A 16,962-nucleotide genomic window follows, 5' to 3' on the forward strand; every position below is an offset into this window, starting at 1 on the left:
TAAATGTATGCAATTGAGGGGGCTGGAGAGATGGCTCAGAGGTTAAGAGCATTGCCTGCTCTTCCAAAGGTCCTGAGTTCAATTCCCAGCAACCACACAGCAACCACATGGTGGCTCACAACCATCTGTAATGAGGTCTGGTGCCCTCTTCTGGCCTGCAGGCATACACACAGACAGAATATTGTATACATAATAAATAAATAAATATTTAAAAAAATGTATGCAATTGAGTCTGATGCATCCCAGTGGCTTTGTTGTTCACCAGTCTACAACCAACACTATTTTTGAAAGGACATGAGAGCTTTGAGGTAACATGACAGACTAGACACTGCCTACATGTGACTTTGTAAAGCAGAGTCAGAATAAGGAAAAGCAAACTCTATCTGATAGAGAAGTTAGAAATCCATGAAGATGGTGTAGACCAGTCTAAAGTATATAGGAAAAGATGAACAGCGTGCTGAAAAGGGTAAACTAAGTATAGAGCAGTATACCTTTCTAGTAGAGAGAGGGGAAGCAGAACCTTATCAAAAAGGTAAGCCAGGAGGCTCTGGTGACGAGACTGACAGTTCTATTCTTGGAACAAGTGTGTAGCATCCACAGCCTTAAATCCAGATGCAAATTTTGGTAAGACAGTAAATGCTCTAGTAGATAAGCAGTGGAAAGGAATCCTGTTTTATTGCTGGATGTGTGCCATCTTGAGAACTTGTTTAAAATTGAGCCTTCTTAGGTGACTGAGAAGTAGGACAATCACTAATCACACTGGATTTAACTTGCTACATGCCTAAGGTAAAGGACAGCCTTATGTGGCCTTTGTGGAGAGGGCTACCAAGCTTGAAAAGCTTAGGTGACACGAAGGTCTGCCTAGACTTAACTGCATAGAGAAAGGTAGCTCTGTCTTTGATGGCTGGTAACAAACAGCCCTAGAGGTTGTATCTTGGGGTTTGTGATTGCTGTGAAGAGACATCATGACCACAGCAACTCTTAGAAAGCATTTAATTGGAGCTAGCTTTCAGTTCAGAGGTTTAATCCATTATCATCATGGTGACACGCAGGCAGACATAAGTGCTGGAGAAGCAGCTTAGAGTTCTGAATTCAGATTCTTAGGCAGCAGGAAGAGAGACTGATACTAGGCCTGGCTTGAACATTTGAAACCTCAAAGCCAAGCCCCAGCAACACCTCCTTCAACAAGGCCATACCTCATACTAGTGTCACTCCCTATGAGCTTATGGAGGCTATTTTAACTCAAACCACCACAAGTTGATAACCCTGAGTCCGACAGGATCAAGGAAAAATCAGCCTCTGGAACTACTTCCCTTCACTGCTGTAGTCTTGAGAGTTTGGAAGATCCCAAAGATTAGTTGTTCAGAATAACCAACTAGTTTAAGGTATCCTGCTAAGATCTTTGCATCCTGTGAAGATCCAGCAGAATACTTGTCATCACATCTACTTTGCAACAGGTTGATCAGTACTTAAGGATTTTACGAAGTTCAAAAGCAGGTCCTGACGCTATATAAATCTATTGTGGGAAGATACTTAAGTGGGCTTGGCACTGGTGGACTTTAGACACTTGTGAAGTACAGACCAACTTCAACTGGCCTTCTCTTGACCTGTGCAGGAAACACAGTCTCTAGGTCTAGAGAACTTGGAAGCCACTCTGAAAATTCTCTTTTTTTTTTCTTTTTACCCCTGTACCCCTCCCTTAGTTATTTTTAGCAGCTTTTATCTTACCATAGTAAAAAGAAAAACTTGTTCTATTTTTATGCCCTTTCATAAATTCATCTGATTTTGTTGATGTACTTTTTATTATCGGCCAGTCCTATTTTCTTTCTCTCTTTTTTTTGCTCTGTTTGCCACTACCACCTTTCTTTTTATTATACAGTATTATTTTGACTTTATCTGTTTTGTGGGGGAGGGTAATTTTGAAACAGGGTTTCTCTGTATAGCCCTGACTGTCCTGGAACTCACTATGTAGACCAGGCTGGCCTTGAAATTGAAGATCTGCCTGCCCCTGCGTCCCAAGTGCTGAGGTTAAAGGCATGTACCACCACCGCCCGGCAACTTTATCTTATTAAAAGAAGCTATTCTGTATTGGTTTTATGTTTTCCTTGTCACATTTATGTAACTTTGTTTTCAAGCTTTCTCATTACTGGAAAATATTTTCTATTCATTTATTCACCTCTTGCTTATTTTTATTTCCCTTCTACCCCACTCCCTTTTCCTCTTAGCAAAGAAGTTTTAAGAAAAACTAACATGTTAAAAATGAAAAACAAATATAAAACAAAATGTCAATATGCTCAACCAAACAGAGAAAGAATATCTGGACCGGAGGTCAGGTTCAAAGAAATAATACACCCAAACATCAATAGCAAAAAGAAACAAGCATGGCTACAAGATCCAAGAACTCTGGGAAATGCTCAAGGAACCAAACTTCAGAATATATGTGGAATATAAGACTAAACTGAGATTTTTTAAAAAGGCATATAGAACCAATTTTATGAAATTATAATCAAAATTTTCACACATAGAGAAAAAGTGAGCATTCCAATACAAGAGAATTGAGACATGGTCAAAGAAACCTCTCTAGAACATAATATGTCAAATGTACAAGATAATATTGAAAGCCTCCTCCTTCTGGACTACCTTTCAAGTCAGGTGAGTAAAAAATAATTATTAATACTACCTAGCTACAGTGCCCACAAACCATAGTAATAACTATCAAGCAAGATATCCCTAAAGCTACTATAGTGGACGTTTCTTGGCAGTAACAGACAACTGTGTAGTTGGACTTAAGGCAACTCAACAGGAAGGAAATCCTGCCTGGTACTTTAGTCAACTATGTGACTAGTGAGATCACTGATCTTGAGAGAATGTAGCACTGTCACTTTTCTAAGACAGTTTAATTCCTAATCCTAACTTCATTCTTTATTATCCTTATAATCACTGATAAGTGTAGCTCTCTCCTCTCATTAAACCAACTTCTTTGCTCAGCAGACAGCAGCCATTACAGTAAGCCACAATTGGTCAAATTGTGGAGAATAGCTGACAATGTGGTGCCCAGCCACAGTTTGCTACACACATAAGGCTCAGGGAACATTGTGCAAAAGGAAGAAGACAGATTTTAAGAAGCAAGATCAAGAAGTATGCTAAGTTTATCTTCTGTTTTTAATAGGGAAGCAACATGCATGAATTCTCAACGGTATGGCTATCTAAACAAGAATTGAACACTGACAACAACAGTTGTCTTCTGGAAATAACATAGCTGTTGCATGTGAACTAACAATAGCTGTATTTACCTATGTAATACCTACGTAATATGATCAGGCCAGTTAAAAATTCTAGCATGGATTTAAGAGGGCCTCCAAAGGCTAAGGAACTATTGTCAGTTGATGACTGCAGAGTGAGGGAGAATTACATTGCTTGAGGGATTTGAGCACTGGTAAATTCCTCATTTCTCAGTAGATGGCCCCTTGCCTGTGTTCATATGGGAAGCACTAACTGGGCTTAGTGGGTACAAAAATAAATAAATAAAAAGACAATAGGGAGGGGGATGTAATAAGAGGTCCTGAGGGTAGTTGGAGGGGGAATTGAGGGGTGTATAATTGAGATACATTGTATACATTTATAATAGTTTCAGAGAATAATTATTTAAAATTATATAGAAAATAGAAAAATAAAATACAATTAACATATACAATGCCCTAACTTCTGAATATAAAGGAAATAAAATTATTATTCCAAAGAAACAATAAAAATCCAATTATTTATTATTCTCAAGACATATGCCTCATGTAAATAAACTCACAACCTGGTTGTCAAGGGAGGGAAACAGCTATCAAGTAAATAGGTGGGGGGGAAAGACCTGGAATAACTTTGGATATATAATAATAGATTTAATTTCAAAACTAAGATGAAGAGAGTCATTCTATATTACTAGAACAATTTGTGAAGAAGATATGACAAGAAAATACATATTCCCTAGATATTGAGTTCACAGTTTTATAAAACACAACTGACCATAAATGATGAAGTGGATGCCATACAATAATGGTAGTTGACTTCAGCATTCCCATTCATCTACCTAAGTCACATGAACTAAAATTGAGAATTAAACTGTACAAACAGATAAAAACAGAATATTCATTCAGTAGTTGAGAGTGCACAAATGATCTCAGCAACTCATGGAATATTCCACAAAACACACCACATTCCAGGACACAAATGCACTACATTCAAATCCACAAAACTAGTCTTTTTTCCCTCCACAAAACATATTTTGGTCATATTCTTTCCTCTGCCCAAACATATCCTGGAACCTTCCCACCTTCCTACACAGCCAACTTCATGTTGTTCTTTCCCTCTCCTTCTCTCAGAAAGAGAAAAAAAGAGAAAAAATTAAAATCAAGCAAACTAAAAAAAGAAAATAAGATTAAAGATACCCAAACAAAACAGCAGACATACTACAGTAGGATTTGTGCAATGCAATATAGACAAAACACGAGGCAAGGAGTCCAAAATAACTTTTATAAATATGTTAGCAGTCTTAAAAGAGGAAATTAATAAATCCATTAAAAATCTTTGAAAACACAAACAGAAGAAGAAAATGAGTAAAACAGTTTAAGACCTAAAAAGTGGAAATAGAATCAATAGAATCTATGTAAATGTTTTTACAAATATATTTCTTTTTAAAATTTATATACTTAATTTATTTTACATCTTGACTACAGTTTCCCTTGCTGCAGTTTTACCTCCCTCCTCTTATCCCATGCCAAGATCAAAGAAAATGTTTCCTGGTACATCTGAGACGCTGTGAAAAGACCAAATCTAAGAATAATACAAATAGAGGAAGGAGAAAAAAGACACAATTTTTTCAACAAAAGCATAGAAGAAAATTATCCTAATCTAAAGTAGGAGATGCCTATCAAGTTACAAGAAGCATACAGAACACCAAATAGACTGGACCAGAAAGGAAAGTGCCTTCAGCACATACTAATCAAACACTAAAAATAAGAAAAATATTAAAAACTGCAAGTGAAAAGACCAAATAACATATAAAGACAGAATTATTAGAATAACTCCTGTCTTTGCAATGGAGATTCTAAAATCCAGAAGGGCCTAAATAAATGTTCTACAGACTTTAAGATACCACAGATGGTGTCACAGACTACTATATGCAGCAAATAAGAAATTTTAGAAGAAAGTAAATTTAAGCAACATATGTTTACAAATCCAGCCCTACAGAAGCTGATAGAATGAAATCAAACCTAAAGATGTTAACTATGCCCAAGAAAACACAAAGGATAAATAATCCCAAACTAGGAAATCAAAACAGGAAACACACACACTTAGGCATGTGCTTCTATACATGTTCACAAATAGAATAAGAAATTTAAAAATACCTGGGAATATACAGACAGTCTTAGAATGGATATTTAAGACACTAATAAAGAAAATCAAAGAAGTCACTAGAAAAATGAAAGACCTCCCATGCTCAAGGATTGGCAGAATTAACAATGAAGAAGAATAGGAGGAGGAAGAGGAGGAGAACAAGGAATATAATACCAAATATGATCTACAGACTCATTGCAACCCTCATAAAATCTGGATAGCATTCTTCACAGAAATAGATTCATAAAAAATATTTTAAAATTTCGCAATGACTAAGGTATTTCTTAAAATCAGGACCACGAGGGATGCACCCACCCACTGTGACAGTGGAACTGATTTATTGGGAGCCCACCAAGGCCAGCTGGTCTGGGACTGAATAAGCATGGGTTGATTCTGGACTATCTGAGCATGGCGGACAATGAAGGCAGATGAGAAGCCAAGGACAATGGCACTAGGTTTTGATCCTAATACATGAACTGGCTTTGTGGGAGCTTAGCCTGATTAGACGCTCACCTTCCTGGACGTAGATAGAAGACCTTCGTCTTCCCGCAGGGCAGAGAATTTGGACTGCTCTTCAGTATCGAGAGGGAGGGGGAATGGTGTGGGGGGAGGAGAAGAGGAGTGGGGATAGGGGGAGGGGAGTGGGAGGAGGGGGCAATATTTGGGAGGAGGGGAGGGAAATGGGAAACGGAGAGCAGGTGGAAATTTTAATTAAAAAAGAATAAAAAAAAAAGATCAATTCTGAAGTTGTTACAATACCTAATTTCAAAATATAGAGTCATCATAATAAAAGCAGTATGGTACTGTCAGAGAAGCAAATATGTAGATTAATGGAATAAAAGAGAGGACCTAGAGCTATAGACACCTAGTCTTTGACAATAATGTCACGAGCACACAATGAAAAAACCTGTTCCCTTTTCATATATATATATATATACACACACACACACACACACACACACACACACACACACACACACATAGAGAGAGAGAGACAGAGACAGAGAGACAGAGAGAGAGTGCTGGGAAACTGTATAGCCATATGTAAATTAACAAAACTGTATATTGCTTACCTTACACAAAAGTTAGTTCAAAATGTGTCAAAAGACCTTAGGGTAAGACATGAAACTCTGAAAGTCCTAAAGGAAATTGGACAAAACACTTCAGTACTTTATGTACCATAGGAAATTGCAGCAATGGAATATGCAGGTTAACATTCCTGCAGTTCCCAAAACTCATGTTTCTGGGAAGGATATTATAAAATATTATAAACAAAGGTCCTAAGCTATTCAGGCAGTACAAGAACACAAAGCAACTAGCAAACCTTCAGAGGTACTAATAGCCTTGCCTTTAAAATGGTTAACTGAGAAACCCATATGGGTTAAACAATGGCCTTTAACGAAAGACAAACTGCAGACTTTAGAACAGCTGGTACAGGAGCAAGTAGATGCTCATCATATTGAAGAATCAACAAGCCCTTAGAATTTTCCTGTATTTGTTGTTAAAATAAATCTGAAAAATGGAGAATGATGACATATCTAAGAGCTGTCAACAAGGTTATTCAACCAATGGGCCCTCTACAATCTGGAATTCCTCTGTCTTCTCTATTACCAAAAGGATGGCCTCTTATAGTCATTGATTTAAAGGATTGTTTCTTTATTATACCTTTACAAGAAAAGGATCAAGGAAAATTTTCTTTTACAGTGCCTACTTATAATAATTTTCAGCCTACTAGGATATACCAGTGGGCTATCCTCCCACAGAGAATGTTAATAGTTCCACCCTGTGCCAATACTTTGCAAATCAGCCATTGGAAATAATATGCAAGAAATTTCCTAAGTCTGTAATTTACCATTTCATGGATGACATTTTGTTATCTGACTCAAATGCAGATACTTTAGAAAGAATGTTTGAAGAAGTAAAAAAGAAGTTTTGCCTAAATGGGGATTACAAATTGCTTGTGAAAAAAAATGAAAAGAGGAGATTCTGTCAATTACCTAGGTTACAAAATAGGTTTACAGAAAATAGAACACAAAAGTCTTAAATTAGGAGTGACTGATTGTGGACTCTTTTTTTTTTTTTTTTTTTTTTTTTGATTGTGGACTCTTAATGACTTTCAAAGATTGTTAGGAGATATTTCCAGTCTATGACCAGATGTTGGGATAATACCTGATCTAACAGTTCATTTAAACAAAACCTTAGATAGTGACAGAGACTTAACTAGTCCCAGAGAATTAACAGCTGAAGTAGAAAAAGAAGTGATGGTCACTGAAGAGAAATTACAGAAGGTACATGTAGATAGAGTCAATCCAAATCTTAATTGTATTATGGCCATATTGCCTTCCAGAATTTCTCCTATAGGAATTTTAATGCAAAGGGGAGATATTGTCTTAGAATGGATCTTTTAATCATATAAACAAAGTAAAAAATTAAAAATTTATGTGGAAAAAGTCTCTGAATTAATTATAAAAGGAAAATTGAGACTTTGTCAACTAGCAGGTATAGACCCAGCAGAGATTATAGTTCCTTTTACTGATGATGAAATTAAAAAATTATGGAATGACAATGAACCTTGGCAAAGAGCTTTGCTAATTTTTTTGGAGAAATTAATAGCAATTATCCCAAAATGATAGAATTAACCTTATAAAGAGAACTACTTGGATTCATCCCCGAATTGTATGTGATGCACCAATATCTGGAGCTCGCACATTTTATACAGATGCAAATAAATCAGGAAAGGCAGATTACAAATGAGAAGAATTAAGTAAGGTAGAACAAAGTCCTTATACTTTTGTCCCAAAGGCAGAATTATATGTTATTCTCATGGTACTAAGGAATTTTAAAGAATCTCTCAATATAGTTACTGATTTGCAATATGCAGAAAGAGTTGTCTTGCATATTGAAACTGCTGAATTTATACCAGATGATACAAAATTGACTTCATTATTCATACAGGTTCAAGATATAATCAGGAATAAGTTGTCCTATATAGATAACAGACATCTGATTAATGCAGAAATTGATCAATTATTGATTGGTAATGTACTGAAGTCCTCAGAATTTCATAATAAATATCATGTCAATAGCAAAAGTTTAAAGAAAGAGTTCTCTATTACATGGCAACAAGCTCTAAGGTGATTATAAAGATTAAAAAGAGATGTCCTACTTGCTCTTTCTATAGCCAAACAGCATTACCTGCGGGGAGTAACCCAAAGGGTACTCAAAGGAATGAGATATGGCAGATGAATGTGTTCCACTTAACAGAATTTGGAAAATTAAAAATATGAACATTGACCTTTATTCAGGTTTTCTGCTTTGAGCTCAGAAAAGGCTGATTCAGTTATCATGAATTTATTAGAAGTTATGGCCATCATGGTTATACCTACACAAATAAAGACAGACAATGGTCTAGCATATGTATCTAATACAATAAAACAGTTTTTGTTTATTATAATATAACGCATATTACAGGTATACCAAACAATCCTACAGGTCAGGCAGTTATAGAAAGATCAAGTCGAGCTATAAAGGATATGCTAAACAAACAGAAGGGGATGGAAAATACCTCCAGCAATAGATTACATAATACTTTATTAACCTTGTGTTTTCTTAATGCTAGTGAGAAAAGAATCAACTACAGCAGAGAGACACTGGATAACAGAAAAAAAACTTCTGAATTAAATCAGCCAGTATATTTCAAGGATATGCTGACCTCACAATGGAAACCAGGAGATGTGCTATGTTGGGGAGGGGGTTTCATTCTAGTTTCCACAGAAGAAGAAAAGCTAGCTATGTATACCATCAAAATTGATAAAGATTCGGTTTGAAAAAGAAAATCCTCTTGAGAAAGAGAAATGACAGCTCATCCACAGAGGTGACAATCATACAGGTGGTAAGAAAACCTCATAAGCATTGGGGCAGGGTTCTGTTCTTGTCTTTGCAGGTAAATACTCATCTAACGATAAAAAGATCCAGAAAAACAAATCAACAAGCAAAGAGAAATCTGCCTTTTGATGCTGTATTATCTGCATAATAAAATTTGATTATTTGGACATGTACACATCTCATAGTAACCAATGCTGCTGTTTATTCTTGATTATATTATGTTTGAAGTTATTCTCTTAATTTTGTTTTCAGAGATTTCACTACTACGAGTGAGAAATGACATTGAGATGAACCCTGTAACCCTGATGAAACTGCTCATTAATCATTGGACGTCTGTGTGTTCCGTAAGATTTACATATGCTACGTTTCCATCTTACCAATGTGTGTGCTAGAGACTTAGCATGGGCAAAAAATATCCAGTTACAGATGATGATGGTAAGAGCAGACGTCCTTGGATTATCTCTTCCTGGCAAAGCTTTTAGTCTTGTACCACTGAATGTGGTACTAGCCATAAGTTTGGGTATGTGCCTTTTTAAAATTTGGATTTAAGAAGTTACTCCCAACTCTTACTTTGGCAAGTTTTTATGAAAGTTGGATTTTTTTGTGTGTGTTTGGGCTATTATGGTGTTGGTTTAAAAAAACCTGTCTATGCTTATCTTTATTCTTAGATAAATGGCCATATGTATTTGTCTTTCATCATGGTGTATTTTAGGTTGCAATACTTTTCAAAGTTTTTTTTTTTTTTTTTTTTTTTTTTTTTTTTTTTTTGAGCCTGTCCTGGAACTAGCTCTTGTAGACCAGGCTGGTCTCAAACTCATAGAGATCCACCTGCCTCTGCCTCCCGAATGCTGGGATTAAAGGCGTGTGCCACCACTGCCCGGCATACTTTTCGAAGTTAAACTTTGCACTCTGAGAATCTACTCAACTTGGTTATTATATGTAATCTAGTTTTTATATATTGCTTTTATACTATGTAACTAAGAACAATGCTTCTATAAAAATGAGAAATAGGTTTTTTTTCTTACATGTTTGGTCTTAATAACAGGATAATGCTGATTTTTGTCAGATGAAATATTTACTTCACTATTTTTTTTGAAAACTTTAAAGTTCAGCTTATTTCTTTCTTAATGTTTAGTAGAATTCATTAGTGAAGCCATTTGGGAAATTCAGTTTTACTGATATTCATCTATTCAGAGTTCTAATTTTTTTCTTTTCAAAATGTTTACTTTTATTTCTAGTTATGTGTAAATTGGTGTGTACACATACATGCTGGTGCCAGGGAAGGCCAGGAGAGCGTATCTAGGACTGGAGTTTTATGAGCTGCCAGGGTTCTAGTGCCAAGACATTTCTCCAGTTCTCTAATTTCTTTGAGTTTTAGTTTGAGGTTTGTCAGGGAGAGGGGGTCTCCTGACTTCCCAGCGGGGCAAACATCCTGGCTCCTTGCTTGGGTTAATTGGCTCAGAGGTGACTAAGTGGAGTTTTCCTGCAGTGGCTGCTATGAACCGGAAGTTATTTTCTAAGGGTTTCTATTGTGCCAGGCTGGCCCAGTTTCCTGCTTTTCCGGTTGGTTGTTTAGGTTTTATCTATGCTCAATGGAGTTTATGATTTGCAAGCTTTACATGTGAGATTGAAATGAAAACACGGGGGTTTCTAACACCCACTCCTCTGCTCCTGAAGCTAGCTACTCTTTCCTTATTCACTGTCCTCTTATGTTCGCAGGTGATGCTCACGGTTTCAGCCACTCTTAGGAGGCGTAGGGAAAAATATTTCAACCCCATCTTTTTGGATATAGAAATTAAGTACTTTTTTTTTTTTATTGTCCAGGTGATCCAAGAAAAAGGAGGATGTGGCTTTGAGTCACTGGGTGAGTGTGTGGGAAAGAGGTAGAAGCTGTCCCTAGAGGGAACATAGGGTCCCGCAGTACCAATACTGTGGATAACTGAAGCTGGGAAGAGAGGGCTACAAAGTAGGTCCCTACGAGGGTTACCATCATTGGTGGACTCAGAAGTAGAGGTGTGCAAAGCTCCCTTTGTAATATCTCCCCAGGTACTCAAAGGATTGCGTTCTTAACACATCTTCTGCATGTCTAATTATGTGCAGAGGTCCTGTGTTAGGGAAAGGAGGAGACAGGCTGAGCCATTGCATTTGTAACAGAGTACCTGAACCAGTGAGAGGGGGTCCTCCACCAGAGTGATGAAGGTCTAAGCTTGAAATGGGAGCTCGTGGAGTTACCATGGAAGCCGTGTTGTGGGTCTCCGTGGGTAAAGGTACAGCGGAGGTGAAGAGCTGAGTCACGGTGATTTTTCAATTCTCAGTACTGAAGGCCCTGCTCTGCTCTGCTGCCTGGGTAGAGAGAAGCCCTCTTCTGGGGAGGTTGGGCAGCTCTGATGTAGATTAAAACTCACACTGCTCTGCCCAGTGCTGAGTTCACACTACCCACTTCAGAGGTCTCTCAAGTGAGTCTGGACATAGAGTAACTGTTCTCCCCCAGAGCCCTCTTCATCCTGCTTCATGGGTCATGCCTAAAGGCACTAAAGCACCAAATCCAATGGAGCAAAGACACCCCAGCAAGGATCTGGCCCTGTCACCTACACTCCATTGCTTCCCAGAGTCAGAGCCAGGTAGAGTGACTAAGCACTCAGCCCCTGCCTTGGCTAACCTGGGCCATGGTGCAAGGCAAGAGGACCAGCGGGTCCGTGACAAACCTCGTCACTACTACCTTCGAATGTCTAAGACACAACTGCTTTGAACAATCTGCAGATGGGAGATGCTGGGATGCTCAGGGCTGCTTAACAGGAAAGGCGCTGGTGGCTTCCAGAGCATGGGGTCACCAGGGCCCTTACAGCGTGAGCAGTAGGGGCTGGGCATGCAGAGTTCTTCCTCCTGGGTTCCCTTCACGATGCGCAACACAGCCCCTTGAACCATCTTTACTGGAAACCTCTTAGTTGGTGTTCTCCTTCCAACTTTCCGGGGTGACAGACTCTCTGCACTTATCTTTTTGGGGCACCTGGGAGTGAGTCTCCATGCCCGGCAGCTGGGGTTGAATTTTCTGGCATTTTCTAGAACTGCCCTTGCAACTGGTGAAGGAGACTCCGTGAACTTCAGGCAGGAGCTCTCCTGCCTTGCTAGTCTAGAGCTGTGGGGATCCAAAGACACAGATAAGTGAGGGTGCAGGGAATGGGGGGCTGCCTGCTGGAAGTTGAAGAATGTTCGCTGTGAACAGAGAAGACTAGGATCTCAGACTGGCAGTCATAACAAAACCAGTGTGGGAAGAAGTTGGACTAAACAGTCTGCAAAGCATCCAGGAAGAGGGGACCTGAGCTCTGAGGAGAGGCCTGGATGGAGGCAAGGGAGTGATAGAGAAACCATAAAAGTGCAGATACCTGGGGGCTGGAGAGATGGCTCAGCAGTTAAGAGCATTGCTTGCTCTGCCAAAGGTCCTGAGTTCAATTCCCAGCAACCACATGGTGGCTCACAGCCATTTGTAATGAGGTCTGGTGCTCTCTTCTGGCCTTCAGGCATACACACAGACAGAATATTGTATACATAATAAATAAATAAATATTTTTTTATAAAAAAAAGTGCAGATACCCAGGAAGGTGATGAGGGGCAGGGTTTCTTACCTGTCTTAACCCCACACAAAGTTTGTATCACGAATGAAACATATTTAGGTGCTTGGGAATGATTTGTGCATCCCAACTCCAAATTCCTATGATGAATTTTTGCAGCTTAGTACAGCTATGTTTGGAAAAAGGATCTTGACACAGTAACTAAATTAAAATTAGGCTCTTAAAGGTAGTCCCCAGCCTAAAGTGACCGGTATCCTCAGGAAAGATTAGGACCCAGGCATAGAGAGGGAAAATACCACATGGAGGCAGAGATTGGCAAGTGACACATAAATCACAGAGAGGAACCTCAGAAACCAACCATGGCACCTTCCTCTCAGTCTTCCAGCCCCCAGAAGTCCGAGAAGAGGTATGCCCACTGTGTAAGCCACTACCTCCATGATTCTCTGTGATGGCAACCCAAGTCAGCTAACTCAGCCACCATATGTATGTACTTACATCTAAGATTAAGCCATAGCTAACCTGCCTGGTCTCTGCAGCCTCCCTCCTCTCCTTACATCCAATGCCGAGAGTTCGCCCTTGGTTTCTGCCCAGTGGAGGCATGTCCTCTTCCCCCCAGCTCTCCTTTCTGTTGCTAAGGACACTATTCTTCAGATTCTGACAAGCTCCTCTTCCTCCGGTCCTTTGGTAAGAGGTCATTCACTACCCTCTGCCATCTGCCTTGTTGGGCTGTCCTGTGTGTTTGCCGTTACACAATGACATAATGATGTCTGGCACAGTGATGCCCTTTACATATTGAGAAAATAATGACAACAATGGTAATGACATGGAGGAGCCATACTCCTCAATTCTTTATTTGTTCTTTTGAAGAGACCCTTCAGACAAGTAGGCATGCATGGCCACCATCTGCTCAACTTTGTTTCTAAGAAGGAGCTTGGGGCTCAGGAATAAGGCTTGTTTTCATAGGCTATGCAGGGGCATCTGGGAAAGGGGCAAGTTAATACTGAGAGAAGCTACAAGGACATGTGGGCCTTATGTGTGGAAGAATCCCATTTCTTCCTCTGCTACCTTGGCGGGGTTTAGACCCAGAAAAGTTACAGAAGGACTAAAGAGAGGTGTGTGCATAGGCATGTGTGCTCGTGCTTGTGAGAGTATGCGAGACAGCCTTGGCTTCCTTCAGTACAGCTCTCCCATTCAACATTAAGGAGGGCAGAATTTTCCTGTTTTCTGCCAATGGCTTCGTTTTCTAAAATTATTTCTATGGATGTTTGGCTCTAAAGCAATACTGGAAGATGGAAGGAAGGATAGAAGGAAGGAAGAGAGAGAGGGAGGAAGGAGGAAGGGAGGGAGGGAGGAAATGAGGGAGGGAGGAGGCAATGAGGAGTCAGGAGGAGGAGGAGATATTTTAACCTTCTCAGTGGTACAATCCAACTCTGTCACCCCCAAGGGTACAGAACTGCATTGGCCCACAAAGAGTGATTTTAGTATCATCCTCCCATTTCATGTGCCCAAAACCTGGAGTGGTCACCCTACTGACTACTTGAGTATCCTTAGGGGAAGCAGACTCAGGTAGAGGGAGTTCCCGTGACTGGCAGAGAAAACAAGGTGTGTGCTGCCCAGTCAAGTGTCCTTGAACTTAAGAGCAGTGCTCGCCTCTGCACTATAAAGTTTCCCCGAGGAGGGCACTGAAGCAGGACATTGCTCCTAGCCCTTTGCCCCAGGAGCGGGCAGGAAGATGGCCCTGGTCCTGTGGGTCTTTGCTTTGCTGAGTTCAGTCTGCCTGGTAGAAGCCAACATCTTTGGTAAGTTCTAAGGACAAAGCCATGTGTTTGAGAGTGAGTTTTGAGGCATGGGGCTCAGCCAGGATCTGAGAGGGCCCCTGGGCACATCTGGTCTCAGCTAACCTCTCAAATGCAGAGGTTAGATTTTTGCTCTTTTCTGTCTAGATGAAAAGAGGTTCAGAAAGGTGAGCTGTATGGTATTCGATCCCAGAGTTAGAAATTGGTAGAGTAGTGATAAAAAAATAATCATAGCTTCCCTCATCTCACACTTAGCTCATTTTTGGCATTTGCATATGCTTTAATATATATTTGGACACTCCAAAGAATATTCCAGCCATACCAACATTTGAGAAGATTATGGCAGGCAACAAACATGGTAGATCACCCTATGGCTTAAGATAGACCTGAATTCTGTACTGGGCTCAGACACTTATCTGACTTATCTGTTAAACTGTGCACAGACTGCCTAGTTTCCATTTCTATGGTAAAAATCAGACAGAGGAAGACCAAGAAGATAACTCAGCAGGCCATCTCCTTGGTATGTGTTTATGAGCTCCTTAGTGTGGATCACTAGACTCTACATAGAAGCCAGGTCTGATAATGCATACTGAAACCCCAGGCCCAGCAAAGACAGAGACAAGCGGATCCCTGGAGCTCCCTAGCCAGTCAATTTAGCCGATCAGTGGGCTCTAGGTGCAGTGAGAGAGCCTGTTGTAAAACACAGAGAAGTTAGTGAGGAAGACACCTAAGGGGACCCCTGACCTCCATGTGAATGCACACATGCAAATGTACACATCATGCAGATATAGACAGGCAGACAGATCTAGACACACACACATACACATGGGATGGGGAGGCTATGTGAAGAACATGCACTGAACTCCTGAGATAGCTGTGATTTCTGAGAGAGATCAGAACATCGTGTGGGTCCTTAGTGAAGAATAAGAGATGTGCACTGTATAAGCCCGGAAGGTGCTACATGCAAACATGTAGGTGAGGGCTAAACCAACTTCCTCATGCTGTTGTATCCTAAGCCACATAAGGGGCTTAGGCACATAAGGACCCCAAAGTTGATTCAGTAATCACTTTGAAAAGGTATACGCTTACTGATGCCTGAAGCTTGATGCCCCTGGCAGAGTGGAGACATTCTCATCACCTCCCAGGAGAGCACTCCTGATTTAATGAACTAATCTTATAACGGGGATGGTATTAATGACTGCCAACACTCATTTAGACTAGGAAAGTAAAGGCCATGGGTCTGTATCTGAAGGACTGTCTGTGTGACGCCTGGGACCAGGCCTGCCCCCCTCTCATGTGTCCCTTCCCTTCACACAGAGTACCAGGTGGATTCACAGCCACTCCGGCCCTGTGAGCAGCAGAGGGAAAAGGCCTTCCTGAAGCAGGCTGAATATGTTCCACAGTGCTCCGAAGATGGAAGCTTCCAGTAAGACTGGCCCTAGTAGGAACTACAGAAACCTCAAATGTTCTAAAGAACCTTCCCGGCTTGTTCCTGTGATTCCCAATTGTGTCCACCCAGTTCCTTAGAGATCCCGGGTTATTCTGTCATTTGGAGGGGCTCTTTCTCTGTGCTCATGTACAGGTAGTCTGCAGGAGAGATCCCTGACAGCCCCTCAATTCCTGCTGAATTTATCTTTACAGTTTTACAGCATAATGTGTAAGGCCTCTTAGCAAAGCTCAAACAGAGGTAAGGGTGTTCCTAGGCTCCTAACCCCTAGTTCCCTGGTGGGCAAAGCAGGAACTGCCTGTTAACTTGGCCTGTCCTGTTTTTCATAGCTCGCCCCAGGAAGCTCTGCTTTGGAAGGGGCTTTTGCAGGTGCCCTGACACATCCTGGGTCCTGGGATTGTCTCCCTCTATATAGAGTCAGGTTAGGGCTTAAATTCCTTTTCCCTATGGAACAAGAGTCCTTATTCCCCCCTGCTGTGCAGTCACATGAAGAGGCCTCATCTCTAGTTGTGAAATTTCACCTATGCTTCTTTACTCAAGCTTCCTCCCCTGTCTACCCCTCCCCACCCAAGTCATAGGTAAAAACTGCAGGCTATCTCTCCAGGACCTCTGGGAATTTCAGGGCTGTGAGGGAGGAGTTAAGGGGTGTGCCCCTCTTTTTGCCAGCCTTGTGTATGTTTCTCTCCAAGTGTCTCTTCTTGTTGTCACTGGAGTTTAAGGCCCACTTTGTCCCCAGGAAGATCTCCGTATATGCTTCTCTCCGCCCAGCCACCTGCTACCCCAGGCCAGCCTGAAACCCTCAGTGTAGCCTCCCTTGCCCTAGGGACTCACTCCGTGACCTTGTCTGATCACAACTTTGGCTCTTCCATGTGTCTTGCTA

The 16,962-nt window shown here is 40.5% G+C and overlaps 1 protein-coding gene across 1 annotated transcript in view; it reads left to right on the forward strand.

The window, feature by feature from the left end:
* Window positions 1–14,571: 14,571 nt before the first annotated feature.
* Window positions 14,572–16,962, forward strand: part of Tg (thyroglobulin) — a 179,404-nt gene continuing 177,013 nt past the window's right edge. Inside the window, exons 1-2 of the mRNA XM_057792131.1 lie at window positions 14,572–14,638; window positions 15,953–16,061. Of these exons, the coding sequence (XP_057648114.1) occupies window positions 14,572–14,638; window positions 15,953–16,061 (176 nt within the window). The remainder of the gene's footprint in view (window positions 14,639–15,952; window positions 16,062–16,962) is intronic.

Source organism: Chionomys nivalis, chromosome 17 (genome assembly GCF_950005125.1).
Source record: "Chionomys nivalis chromosome 17, mChiNiv1.1, whole genome shotgun sequence".
NCBI classification, from domain to species: Eukaryota; Metazoa; Chordata; class Mammalia; order Rodentia; family Cricetidae; genus Chionomys; species Chionomys nivalis.